This window comes from Aythya fuligula, chromosome 2 (assembly GCF_009819795.1).
Source record: "Aythya fuligula isolate bAytFul2 chromosome 2, bAytFul2.pri, whole genome shotgun sequence".
Classification (NCBI taxonomy): domain Eukaryota; kingdom Metazoa; phylum Chordata; class Aves; order Anseriformes; family Anatidae; genus Aythya; species Aythya fuligula.
This window is the reverse complement of record NC_045560.1, coordinates 50,737,675-50,752,411: the sequence shown is the minus strand read 5'-3', so window position 1 is coordinate 50,752,411 and position 14,737 is coordinate 50,737,675. Positions and strand designations below refer to the sequence as shown.

Here is a 14,737-nt window from a genome sequence, read left to right as displayed (position 1 = left end):
TGATGGTAAAAAAGAAAAAGAAAAAAAAAAAAGTCAATTTACCAGATCTTCATTTTTATATGGCCTTAAATCTCAAGTCTATCCAGAAACAAATCCCCTCTACATTCTCTATGTAGATTTAGTCCTGAAAGCTAACTGGGCACAGGTATTAAGTTTGCAGCTATGAACATTGCTATCCAAATTAGTTTATCCAAAGTTCCATTTTGATACTTCTCTATTCTCTCCTTAATTTCAAAAGCCTTCCTCTCAAATATCAAATAAACTTTACACACCACTAGTGTTTGTTCCCACATTTAGACAGTTGAAGCCTGTTGTCTTCAGAGGTAGTAATGTCCTCTTGTAAGTGGATGATACCAGCTCTGAAAATCAGACCACTAGCATTTGTGGATGCCCCATCCCTGGGGGCATTCAAGGCCAAACTGGATGTGGCTCTGGGCAGCCTGCTCTAGTGGTTGGCAACCCTGCGTAGAGCAGGGGTGTTGAAACTAGATGATCTTTAAGGTCCTTTACAACCCAGGCCATTCTATGATTCTGTGATGCTGACTCTAAAAATTTAATAGATAACAATGCACAGCAGCAAGTGCCTGGCGTAAAACTGCTCTGTGTTTTAGTTACAATAAGAGTGCATAAATTGTGTTTTAAATTTCTCTGGCTAGCATTCAGGAAAACTGCTAACAGCTGTTAAAACCTTGCCCAGGCCAGCCGTCCGGTCTGTCTCTCTCTCTTAAATCTGTGGTTCTGATACTTAATTTTAACAACACATTTTTTAAGTACTCTCTTGCTAAGTATGTAGCATGTAAGCAGCTGTGTTTTCGGTGATTGACGGGTGTGGTATAAGTTGTATTCATTGGATACTTTAAAAATTGAGTGAAGATTGTATTAGATTTAGCAAATACTTTGTGTGTGTTGTTAACTGCTCTTCCCTTCACAACCTTGCTCCTTCCCATGTAGATGTTTGCAAGTGGAAAACATTTCATGTGATGATTTCTCACAAAGTAATAGGGGAAAATATACAGCCAAATTGTTTTTATAGCTTGTGATGTGAGAGAATTGTCTCACTAAATCTGTCAGCTCTTTTGGGTAACTCTTTTGAGCTGAGTATGTTTTCCTCAAAATCTGCTTTGCTTTAGTGTTTGTCTTGCCAGGAGCCATTCTTCTGTCTTTCCCTGTGCTGCAGTAGTTCTTAATATAAAAGATCTTGAACCAAAATCTTGGAATAAAACATCTGGCTCGATGTCAATGTTAATTCTTAATTTTCTTTCTTTGTCCACTGGTGATTCTGATTCAAATGAAGATCTTAAATTCCCTGTTCAAGTCTTCCAACTTGTTATACTACTACTCCATTGGTGAATTCTGTTCTCCCTACCCCATGTTGCTGACTTTGGCCTGTCTTTGAAACCTGCTTGACCTTTTTGTTGCCAGTTCTCAGTTAATTATTTTGTAAAACTATATCCAGCCAATGCACTTCTGCAAAAAGCTACTAACTTCCATTGGATTCATGCCTTAGGGGGAAGTAATTTAATTAAGGAGAGGGCTGTTGCTCCCCAGCTGTTTAATATCCAGCTGAAGTCAGCTGCACAGTCCTTTTTCAGAGACTGTGCTCAGCTTTATTTTTGTGGTATGTTCATCAGTCAGTCTCTTTTAATGACAGTTATGGGTTTTTGAATTTCTCTTCGATAATAGCACAGAAAGAGGCAAAGGCTGATATTGATTTGAAGAAGATTTAGAGAGGCTGGTAATCCTGGGCTTCTCCCATGAAGCAACCAGAATGGGACTCAGCATGGTGTTTGTATCACAGTGGAAGAAGTAATTTATTTTCTTCATATTCTTTTTGTCAGTTTTTCCGTGGTACCTATCTGTAGAGTGAGTCCTCTTTTCCTGAATTTTAACACGGATCATACTGGCAAGGAATTTTTAGTGTCCTCTCTGTGTTGTAGACTCTGCTCTCAAAGCATGTTTTGGAACATGTCTCTCTTAAAGGTGGTGTATTTCAATGAAGTTTGAGGTGTAATTTTTCTCTAGGTATGGAATGTTTATCAATTCCATACTTGCATTTTACTTGCAAATAAACCACTCTCGTTGGCCTTTCTCTCTTATCCCTTGCCTTGTGTTAAGGTTTTTACCTTTTGCCACCTGCTTACTAGAAAACAAATGAAACACCTGAATGAAAAACCTGAAGAAAAAAAATGAAAAAAGTAGATCATTTATCTTAATTCTAGAAATACTTTCAGATTTTCTTTTTGTTCCTGTATTGTTGAATGTTGTCGACACCCATCTCAAAAAAGGTTACGTTACAATGGGAAATGTTACTGAGAAGACTAATGGAGATTATCAGAGGTGTAAGGTCTGTCACACAAAGGAAATTAAGGACTCTTCAGTATGGGAAAGCAGTAACTGAGAGGGACTAGAACAGAGGTCAATAAAATTGTGAATAAGTGCTGAGAAAGTGAACAGAGTTGTTACTTGTTTCTTCCAGTGTAAGAATTAAGGGGCATCAAGTAGATTTAGCAAGTGGCAGGTGCAGAACAGTTGTTTTTTCTTGCAGCAAGCGTTTACGGTATGGAAGGTTTGGGATTCAAGGGCAGGCTGCACAAGAAAAAAAGTCCATCACAGGCTACGGGTTATAAAACCACCTCGTTGACAAAATGCAGTTGTTGGGAGGAGGAAGGGATTCTGGGGATCCACACATCCTGCATGCTTCTGCTGCTGGCCATTGCTAGTAGTAGAGTATTGGGCTTAGATGGACCTTTGATCTGATCTGGCTTATCTTCAAAGTCCCTGAACCATTTATAGGATAGAAGGAGGGGGAAAAAGTTCAGAAAGATTCTTCTTCTTTTATTAGCATTTGTTAATGGAGCACAGCTTGCAGTTTTTTTCATTTGATTTCATCATGCCAAAAAGGCATGTTAATCATTTTGTTTTGTATGCCTGATTTCTGTGTCAGAGTGAAAAGCTGAATGTCTGTCACTGAAGCAGACATGGATGGTCCTCACAGCCCAAGACATTTGGTGTTGGTGATAAGCGTTGTGTCAGGCTCAGAAAAACTATATCATGTTCTCAGCTACTCGTGACCGAGATCCTATTATTTCTGACCGTGCCTGACAGCTCTAATGTTAAACAGTGAAGGGTCATAGAAAATTAGTGTAATTTCAATGGCTGCTTTAGTGCAGAAAACATTAAGTCAGTTCCCAAGAACAGTTCCCTGGTGCAACCCTTAATAAATTCAAACTTTATTTTTAGTAATGACCTTTAGTAATGTGAGCCTTGATCCATTGAGATGCTGTTCACTTTTGATGCATCCCCAAATCCCTTTTTTATGCATTTTAAATCAACACATGCTTATTCTGAATTTATGCATGTGGATAGACGGAGAGATGTAATTTAAACACATCTGTTCAAATATGCATTTCAGATCAACTTGGTGCCGGTTCTCATAATACGGCTGAGTTTTTGACGGGTATTATATCCCTAAAGTACACAGCAGATGGTATTTATTAGAGATTGAATGGAAATGAAGTTTAAGGAAGTTGAGCTTTTTGTCTTAAGTCACTCCTTTTTTAATCATAAAACAATAATGATCTGAAGTTATAAATCTGTAATGAAGTTCTGTAAAATGTTTCATTTGTATGGGAAGAGTAGAACACCTTATAGCTGAATAAAGTTAGTCCAAGCCTTAATTTGGAGGGTTTGGTTTGGTTTGGTTTTGTATTAAATTGATAATGGGAAGTTTCTTATGAAACATTTTGACTGCATCTGATAGGAATTCTAGCAATGCTCACAATAATCGTTTAAAGAGAGTAAAATTGTGTACTCTTTCGTTCTCAGGCAGTGAACCATGTTAGTTATGAAATGCACTTTTTATCTAGGTCACTATTCCCCAGCAACAAGGAGAAACCAAGGCCCTGCTTGCATGGGTCCTCCCTGCCTGTACCTTCTCAGGTTCAGTTCTGGTCTCACGGTGTCCCCCAGTCCAGGTTCTGAACGAGCTCTTCTGGGGGCAGGAGGTGGGCTTGGTGAATGGTCATAGAAAATAGATATTCTCGCTCTCGGTATGTCTTGATCACATGTCCTGTTCTGCAGCCTTTCCAGTGTGACTTGCGTCAAAACTGTTAATGACTCCGAAGTTTAAGAACAAATCCTTGAGCTGCATTTGCAAATCAGTTTGGAGTTGCTGCAGATCATAAAGCTCAGGTGCAATGTGCTCCCTGGGGGAATTGCCACTGAGAGCTGCCTTCAGCGCTCTGTGAAACGGAGAATGCAAAAACTGGAATGTACACAGTGATTCTCTAGCTGTAAGGCTGGCCTTAACATGCAGTGTCTGCTACCCTTGAAATCTGAAGTGTTCACTATGAATCACCTCTGAATTAAGTGGTAGTATTTACAGTCCTGCCAATTGTTCTCCCATGTGTGTATATGTACATATACCCTTCTTCAGGGAAACCTGCAAGCACGCTCCTAAGAAATGCATTGCTCTGTGGTCATGACTGGGTTTTGTCTGGTTTTGTTTTTGTTTTTGTTTTTGGTTTTTTGTTTTTGTTTTTTTTGGTTTGTTTGTTTGTTTGTTTGTTTTTTCTTTCTTTTTGTTTGTTTTAATAGAAAAAAAAATAACAACATAAACACAATATGGCATTACAATTTCTTTGTCTGATTTGTTGTATCTGAGGCATCAGTTGCATAGAGATAGGATCCAAGCTGTGAAAACAATAAAACAATTTAATAAAAAAAAAAAAGTCAAGATTATGCATTTTACACAAATATACAAAATATAACTTACTGAAATATTGGCTAATATTCAGCATTTTAATAGTTGAGTGAAAGTAAATTAGTGAGTCTACTTGTAAAGTAACCCACTATAGACTGTTACAAACAGTAACAGGAAGATATCTTCACTTCAGTGCAGGCAAACTGTGAGGTGAAGGAAAACTGTTTTGTGAGGCAACATGGAGTTGTGTTAGGCTGTAACAGACATTTTAAACTATTTGAATTACAATAATTGCTTTGCAGTAGGAACACTTACATGAATGAAAGACGCTAGCAGGTGTCCTACCTGGGTGGAATCTCATGCTCTTGTATTCAATAGAAATATGCACACCATAAACAGGTCCAAATTTGCTAAAAGTAACCAAAGTAGAAAGTCTGAATAACAAATAAGCAACAGAGTTTTAAAAATATGAAGTTTAAGCATGCTAGTTTATTAAATAAATTAGTAATTTTTTCTTGCACTAGCTGAATTTGGATAATTAGCTGTACCAAATGATAGTTTGTATCTAGCCATAAGGCTCAGTCTCTTATCATTTAAAAGGCTTCATACAGAAACGTTAATGAAATGTCTATTGCCATTGAACTGAGGGACTTTCCAGTTTCATTGCACGTGTAATCAGTTGAGCAACTGATGCAAGGATTTTAAAGGCCTCTTTTTTTCCTCCCATGAAGGTTTTGGACTTGTACATCCTGGACTAGTTTGAAAAGCACATGGAAAAGATTACTAAGGAAAACATTGCTGTTGGATATCCATTAGAAATCTGTATATCCACTGCATAATTTGGGGTAAATCATAAAAAGATGGAAATCCCCCTCCATCAGAAATTGTGTTCAGGTTTACTCTGTGAGCTCCAGATGCTTAAATTAGGAGTACACTGTTCTGTGCAGAACTCATAGTCCCTGGAGAGAGAGAGAGAGAGGGGTGCAGGAGGGTTTCAGATCAGAGGCAAGCTGAATCCCTTTCTGAAGGTGTAGGGAGCTTTTTATGGCTTAATTCACAAGTTAATCTCCGTAGAGTCAAGAGTGATACAGGGTGAGGTGTCTTGTTATTACGAGCATTTGAAAGAGGCAGTAGTTCCAGCTGAACAGTCTGTTTTCCTTCTGCTAGTTCCAGCTTGTAGGGCTACTTAGTGAGCAGTACAAGTTTGTCAGAAATCCTGCAAGACTAGTCCTTTAGAGAAAAAAAGCAAGGAAGAAAAGTGCTTCCAGAGGACTGTGAGGTCATGGGGAAGGTACAACCATCTCCTTCAGCTCCAACACGAAATGGCACATTTAGATGTCTGTCGAATTCTGAAAATATGTTTCAAAGACTTAACTCTCAGTCAACTTTGAAACATTACCTGAATTTCATTTGCAGGTTCCCTAAAGGGGCACATGTTGCATAAAGGTTCTTCTTCAGAGAAGACTGGGCTGATGTCAAAAGGATTCATTTTTTTCCGTTCGAATTTCTAATTTATGAATTGAGAAGTTGCTCGGCCATAACTTTTTTTTTTCTTTTTTTTTTTTTTTTGGACATTAGTTACTCTAGATTTCCTAGATAGTTCTTTATCTTTCTCTAAGAACGTACAGTGTTTTAAATTAATTCATATAGCTATTTATTCTAATCCAGTGTTTTGTTATACTGGAGTGAGGGATCTTGGTTAAGAACCAGTTGGTGCCTTTAGGTCATTGCTGGATTTCAGTGTTAGTTGCTGAAAGGGAAGTAAGAAGAAACTGTAATCATGCAAAAGAATTTCAGGTGGTCACTTGAGAAGGTGAAGGTGATGAATTGCATTTTAGCTCCTTTTTCTTTACATAATTTCTTACCTGAGCATGCATTTGGTCTGCGATGGTTTTTACTAAAGGAAACGTTTTCTGTAGTTAACATCACATAAAATGATTCATGTAATACCTGAGTCAAGCAAGTTTCACACTTCTGCTGCTTGCTTTCTTAGACATCTTGCTCTGTGAAAATAGTGTAGTTCTTTTTTACTGTTTGATTTTTGTCAGCTTGACACTTTTCTCTTTCCTAAATCAATCCGTCAGGGATTTTATTTCGCATTTTATTCCCAACTTAAATTCCATCAAGAATTCTCTAACTTTCCTCTTTTGGTGAACTGCTTTGTGGTAACTGTCACTGTTACAGCTGCTCTACTTTTCTGTTACTGCTAGTCTGGTTTCTGTTTTCTATAACATCAGCAACCAAGTCCCCCAGGCAGAAAAGGGCAGGAAACTTGTCACTCTGAGGGTTTGTCTATGCTGCCTGCTTGTTAGCAATATGCAACAGAGAGAGGTGCCTGAGATAGCAGAGCTTCAGGAACTGCGTAGCTGTAGTAGCACACTGCTTGTCTGAGCCTCATTTATGCTTCTGGAGTTGGTTGGAGCTAACAGAGATACCTGTGAGCTGTGAGGAGGCAATTCTCATGGCAGCAACAACCTCTATCATGTTCGTAGACTTTATTCCCAGGCATTAGCCACTCCCCTGGGAGGTAGAACAGGTGTTTTTTTCTGACCCATGAGGGTTTGATTTCAAGTAGAGGTTAAGATGTTGTATTTCTTTGTCCTTTCTGACACGTTTGCTCCTCCTTTCTGTGCGGTTTTGGGTATGTGACATCTCAGCACTTGTTTATGATCACTTCTGTTTCAGACAGATCATTCTGGTGACCCTTTACAACACCACACTAAAATGGACTCTGCGGTGAGATGAAATACTTGCTCCCTTTTGGATAGCAAGAGCTGCCCAAAATGACGGTGATTGTATGGCTGGTCTGGTTCAGGATGGTAGATCATAAATTTGCTTGAGTAGATAGAAGGGACTTATCTATGTGGAGGGACAGAAAGAATAGAACATGATGAAGAACCCTGACTATTAGGACTGTGTTTTCTTATAGGTGGCATTGATTATTCCTCAAATTCACATTTTTCTGAAATTCCACAATTTTATTCTAAAATGTTCCAATTGAGAGTCAACTTTGGACACTTTTTTTCTTATTTTCCTGAGTAGAGTGAATGGAGATGGTATGTCTTCAGAGGAAAAAAAAAATCTTGCAAGACTTGTGATTGCCAGATAAAATGATTTCATGTAATCTTTCTAGGCATTTGTCAGGATTATGAGGGCAAAGTTTAAGTTGTTCTATGCTCAGAAGTATTAAAACAGACTGACCAACTCCATTATCTAGGCTGTAAGGAGCATCCAGCCTTCTGTATGCTTGAAGCAACTTTCTGCTTTTTTTTTTAAAAAAAAAAAAACAGTTTGTTTTATAAGGATCACTGTATTCTTGATTCACTAAACAATGTGGTATGGTTCTTTACTGACCCTAGAAAAAATTTGCTGCAAGTGAATTTTTTGAGACTTACTCTAAATGCATTTATATAGTAAATGTTACAAAATGCTTACAGGGGGTGTTCAGCAATGTTTTCTTTGTTTACTTCGGAATAGACAAACTGCATATAATTCGAAAAAAAAAGAAGCAACACACACAGTTTAATATTGACTGTTGCACAACAGATTTGTTCTTGTGTAATTTTGTATCATAGTTCATAGCTGGGACAATTCTTTGAAGATCATCTGAGTCTACTCAGTAAATAACTTAGTTCTGCTTTGTTTCAGACTGTCAGAGCAAAGGTAACCTTAATTTTCAAATGGATATGTTTTATATTTTTCCAGAATTATGTCTGTCTGTCTTAATCATTCCTTTCATTAAGGAATGATGCTTTGTGTGTGTGGAACTAATTCCACTTATTTTTTGTTCATGAATGCTTACAGAATGGGTAAGAGCTTGATTTTTGTCAGTAACTGTTTTTTATTCTGAGTGAAATCTCATATGCTTTTTTTCCCCTTTTGAAAACTTTTTCAATGGTATAATCAACAGTGGTATTAAAATGTACAATGCAATGTCATATTTTGGGCAGGCATACAGGATTGAACCGTAATTAATTGCTGTTGCTGAATACACCATGGTCCTTACTCTCTTTTCATACCCTAGCTTTTCTTTGTGTGTAATAATTCCATCCAGAGAGAAATCTAATTACTAAGATAATTAACACCTTATCACCAAATGGAGTTCAGACATTTGTACAGTTTATGAATTTTTAAAATATGTAATTTCCTTTTAACTGAGTGACAACTGGTGTTATGGAGAAAAAGAACATATTTTATTGTATCTAGCTTGATTGGACCTTATAATTCATGTTGCTATAGAAACAACCAAACCTTTATAAAGGATGGTATTACTACTACCATTGGTAATAAATGCTTTGACTGTTGCCGATAGTGTCATTAAAATGGTTAAAATAGCTTCATTATAATGGTTTTGTCAAATGTAATGCATGTTCTGTTCATACTCTGAGAAATGGCAGCTGATGTTACATGATACTGATTTATGAAGTAATGTATTTTTTCTTCCACAAGCTTACCATTACTGCACAAAACATTCGTGATGGGAAGAAAATCATGTTACAGAATGCAACCTCTGTTCATTCAGTCCATAAATCCAATGAATTCTGTTGTCACTTGATACCAAGCAGAACCTTGTATCTTGCAGTGTTTCAGTCTTAAGAATTCAATGGCAACTGAGGTGGTTTAACCAACAGTTTGGGGATTTTTGCTGCTCTGCATAATACTTATCTTGTTTCCCACTTGCAATTATTGGACTTACTCCTTGAAAATGTCCAGTATTATACATTTTTGATTTGGCATTCCAATTGTATATTTCAACTTAAATCTCAAATGCTTAAGCCTGAATTTATGAACTTAAAAAAGGAATCGAAAGAATTTGGTTTGTTTATTTTGTGAGGATTTTTCATTAGGAAAATGTAAAAGAAGATTTTAACAATACAGTGCCTAATAAATTCCTGTGTGGCTAACTATATATACAGACACATTAAAAAGAGACTTTTGTTTCAATGTAAGCTTATTGCCAGTACTTACATAAAAAAAACTGTGTTCATTTATGTTAAAAAAGTATTCTCAAAATATATTAACCCCCATACACTGTTTGTATTAAGGCCACTGTAGTGAATCTTGGCTGTGCACGCTCTGAGATTTCACATAATCAAATTACTAAGACAAATATTCTCCTCTTCCCCTTTCTTTTGTCTTTTGTCAACAGATTCTCCTGTTCCAGTAGACCTCATTGTTGGAAGGTTTTCTTTTGGCTATGCCAATGCAAGCTTCTTAGTTTCCTATGATTTTTTTCTATGGTGATGTACTGTCTAATAAGAAAAAAATAGTTCTCTTTGGCCATTTAGGTGCTTTATAAATGTCATTTAAACTAGATACTTTTGTATTTACAATTCTGCTGTCACTTGCCCAGATGATGGAAAGAGAAGCCTTCTGTCCCTTTCTTTAAGTTGGAAAAAGGCTTTGAAACCCTTTTTTAAGCTCAGGCATGAGCTTTGCTTCCTGTGGCAGCAGTCTTTATGCCCTTCACCCCTAAGAAAATTAATCTCAGATGTTCTCTTGCTTTAGCCTACTTAAAACTATAGAGCTATTCACATTTAAAGGGACCTCTAGAAGTCATCTCATCTATTCCTCCCACTTGAAACAGGACCAACTTTAAGTCAGATAACCACCAGTATCTTTATAGGATTCTTGCCTTTCCTAATAAATCATATTTTCTCCAGTTTATCATTGTTAGTGTCCAGAGATCATCTCTGTTGTAGACAAGGCCATGTCTATGTCAGCAGGGAGCACTGTGAGCACTTCCAAGCATTATACATTTCTGCCTCTCAGCAGACAAGGTTAGTCCTTATTCCCACTTTGCAAACAAGCAGGCTGAGATACAGAGTGATGCTGTGGTTTCCCAGATTCTCATAAGGCAGTGGTCATCCAGCTGGCTAGTCTCAGACTTGGAAAACTGAGTTGATATCTCCTGGGTCCCATACAGTGCTCTGTAAATACCATGCAGTAATCTCTTGGTTGAAGGACTCATTTTTCTGGGCCATGTGCTTAAGGGTTCTGTATATTCAGTCCAAGGGGAACAGTTAGAAAATGTTGACCTTGCTAAATAGGGACAGTTCACTGCCTGTGCATTTGTAAACTTCAGTATTTTGTTTTCCTTTTAAAGTAAGAAATCGTCTGCTTCTATGGAGTACTGAGTTAAAAATTAAATCATGACTAAAAGTTGCCTTATTGGTTCCGAAGCCATTTTTGTTCAAAATTGCTAGGCTCCATGATTGGAGATGCCAATCCCTTCTTTAGGGGGGGACTCTTCTCCTTTGAGATCAGTGTTTTAAGTTCTAATGGCTAAGTCTGAGAAGTTAGAAATGTTGTGCATTATGTAATCAGAATTCAAGAAAATTGCAAGCTCTGCTGATCACCTATAATTTTTGATGAAGGAGGAGGTAGTCCAGATGTTTTCACTCATGTGTCATAATACTGATCCACTATTTGGTGCAATGTCTTTCTTCTATTGCTTGTGCTCTCGGCTGAGTACCAAATGCATTTTTCATTACCAAGCAATAATATTAAAATCTCTCTCTCTTTTTTTTTTTTTTTTTTTTCAAAGATAATTTTAGGTCTCAATTTCTGTAGATAAAGTTGAAGAGTTACAAGTCTACATAAACTAGTATTTAATGGAATAACACTTACTTGTACTAAGCTCGATGTTTCTTTATACTTTTTTTTTACAGAGTGCCTGGAATAACGATTGCTACAGACATCATCTGTGGTTTTCCAGGAGAGACAGATGAAGATTTTCAAGAAACAATGAAACTTGTGGAACAGTACAGGTTTCCGAGCTTATTTATTAATCAATTTTACCCACGCCCAGGAACCCCTGCTGCAAAAATGCATCAAGTTCCAGCTGCAGTGGTAAGATGCATTTTCTTCTGCCACCATACACAGTGTACTGAGATGTTTTTAAATATATAAAATGTGCATGAAAAAGTAGATTTTCTGCAGAACTATACTACAATTCAATTAAAGTTTTATGTAACTCCTCTTGAACTGCCTTTAGAGGTTTGCTAGATCACTAGATGCCTTGCCATATATTAATTATCATTTAGATTGCTAGGAAGGGTAAAATAATGGTTATACCGAAGTCATATCCTTTCTATCAATTTTTGGCTGAATGAGAACCAAGAACGGTAGCTGATTGATTACACTTTTTTTTTTTTCCCCTGTTTTAAGACTTCCGTGGCTCTAGCAATCTTAAACCTGTTGCGAACAATTGTGCAAAGTATTAATAATAGAGAAATGGTAATCTTTGATTTACTTGTTAAATATCAAATTTGCACATACTTCGACAAAGACCTCCTTACACCCTTCTTATAAAGAAAACACCCTTCTTCTATGAAAGCAATTTTGCTGGTCTTTCTTCAGCCTTCATGTTAAAGGCCATTGATGAAATTTGCATTTAATCTTTCAGTTTTTAGGTGTTTTCCTTATTTGTGTTTTTGGCTGTGAAGCATAACTGTATCTGATTAACAACAATCTCATCTCAGATTCACATGAGGGGAAAAAAAAGTTTTAATATAGAAAGCAGGTGGCTATTTCATTGATATAAACATATATGTTTTTGTAAGTAGAACTATTAGCAATCACTTATGAAAGTATGGTTTGATTTTATTTTATTTTTAAGTTGCATTTGTGACTGCACAAGTTTTTCTAATCTGAATCTCAGAACAAAAAGTATACAAGGCTGCCAGCACAATAATTTAATTCACTATTATCCCATTGTTATGGGCATAAATAACATTTGTATTTCCTAATGGTGTAAGAATGAAAGTTGGCCAGCAATATAAGTCAGTTAGAATAAAAGACTTTCTTTCAATTTGCATATTCTGGTACACTAATACAACGTCAAAACTACATTCTGTACTTGTATCCCTTCTCTTGTATGTCTGGAAGCTAAGTAAGGAGTTCCTGCTTACTGCTCATGGTATATACCGTGAGCTCTGTAGGATGTATCAACTGAAGAAAACATAAAATGAAACTATATTTGGCTTCTTCAGTTTATTGTTCAGAGAATTACATCTTGAGTAATGATTGCTCATTTATTATAGGCCATCTCATTATAGAAAAAATGGAGTTTTCAAATATAAATAGCTGCTGTTGAAATAGTATACTTAGTGTAACCAACTGACAATACTGAATTATTTTTATTAATTTAGAATGGTTTTTACAAACATTTGAAATGAAAAATATGCAGATATGTACTTTTTGGAAGTTGGGAAGCTTAAAATTCAAAACATTGATTTATGTTTGTTTTGCATTTTTTCTATCCACTATTTTGTAAGCACACTATTTTCAAAGGAGCTGCAAAGATCTTAGGTTGATTTGTCTTCTGTTTAACTGTGTGCCATGGGGAGACGTTATGTGAAGAGCTAAATTATTTAAAGAACTTTAGCTGTTCTGTGGTTGGGGTGGTTACTTGGAAAATGGTAATGTCATTTTAACACAATTTTACATTCTTTCTTCTTATTTCTAGCACTAGCACTTACTGTTTAGGGTTAGAATTGAAGAACTTTCAAAGAAGATGCAGCCCCTAATCCAGGGTTGATAGAAATCTATAATTAATAGATTTTTTGTTTGTTTCTCCTTTTATTCTTTTTTTTTTTTTGGTAGTCCTTTAAAAAAAAAATAATCCTGTGAGACCCTTTGTTCTTCATCTTCTAGAAATGGAAGGTAACCAGTCAAACAAAGCAGGAAGAGACTGTGCTAATGTTTTACTTTTGTATTCACATTACCTTCAGATAGAAGCTAATGGTCTCTCCTGCATTACCAAGAACATACTGAGATGTCATTCATCATTCTTCATCTAGACTAATTTACCATCTACCTTTCTCTGCTAGGATAAGGAAGTTACTATGCATGCTATGCACACTTTATCCTTTAACAAAATATTATTCATGTCATCTTACTGTGGATTAATTTATTGTATTTGCATAGGGAAAGGAATAGCACATAAAGCGACATCAAAATGTTATGCATGAGTGTCTGGGTGTACATGTGGGTAGACTGTACCACAGGAAGTTCTTAACAATATTCTCCATAGTGAATTGGCTGGTAGGATCTGTTTCTATGAAAACGATTTTGCTGGTATTATTTAATAATTACCGATGTTGAACCAGTGAAAAAATTATTTTGTTATTTCTGTATTTTTTCCTGAATGCTGGCTGTATCTGCTGTTATTTCAGTTTTGCAATATTTAGGCAGTGGGGAGATCTACTGCTCTTTGCAAAATGCTTCACTTTAGTGTGTTCCAGTTCTCCAGCTCTAATTCAAGATGGCTTCAGTGATCCTGCTGAAGTATCACAGCTGTAATAATAATATATTTGCCTTGTCAGTTCCTTTTAAGTTTGCTCTTTCTAGGAAGACCCTATGACTTTTAGGGATAGTTGGTGGAGTACTAAGCATAGAATAATTTAGTGCTTTTAAATTTTTAGTGGATAGTTTTTATAAAAGTCTTAAATACAATTGCTTTTCTGGAGAAAAATCTCATTTGAGCTTACCATAATAGGGAGAAAAAAAAATAATCAGTAGGTCCACATGGAATCTTTCCTTTGCATAGATGATTTATCGTTGAAAGCCTTACAGGCACCGATCTTTTCCGAAAAGGGCAGATGACACTAATCCAGATGGACAGATCTGCCACCATAAATTCAGAAAAGACAGTTAAGGCTGCAGGCCTGTCTTGTTTCTCCTGGAGAAAAAATGTCCATGGAGAATCAGACATCTGTCTAAATGGTCTCATCATTTCATAACAATCAATTAGGTTATGCTTACTATAAATTCTGTCTCCAGTGTAGAGAAAAGTTAGAGCATAATTAAGCAAAGCTAAGCATAATTTTCTATTTGTAAGCAATTGCAGTGATTTGCTGAGTGATGTATTTAAAAAATGAGTCAAGATGTTGTTTGAAATGTTATGATACCCCAAAATTCTGTTTGTTCATTTGTTTTTCTGGCTTTTACCCCCATCTCATACATTTACTGCTGAGTACATTATCTCAGGTATGAGTTTGGATGCTCATAATCTCCAGCGGGATCTCTGTA

At 36.4% G+C, this 14,737-nt stretch overlaps 1 protein-coding gene across 2 annotated transcripts in view; it reads left to right on the top strand.

Annotated features, from left to right (window-relative positions):
• Nucleotides 1–14,737, top strand: part of CDKAL1 (CDK5 regulatory subunit associated protein 1 like 1) — a 428,476-nt gene that overhangs the window by 300,907 nt on the left and 112,832 nt on the right. For both annotated transcript variants that reach the window (XM_032181446.1, XM_032181447.1), the window contains one exon: nt 11,374–11,554. In XM_032181446.1, coding sequence (XP_032037337.1) covers nt 11,374–11,554 — 181 coding nt within the window. The remainder of the gene's footprint in view (nt 1–11,373; nt 11,555–14,737) is intronic.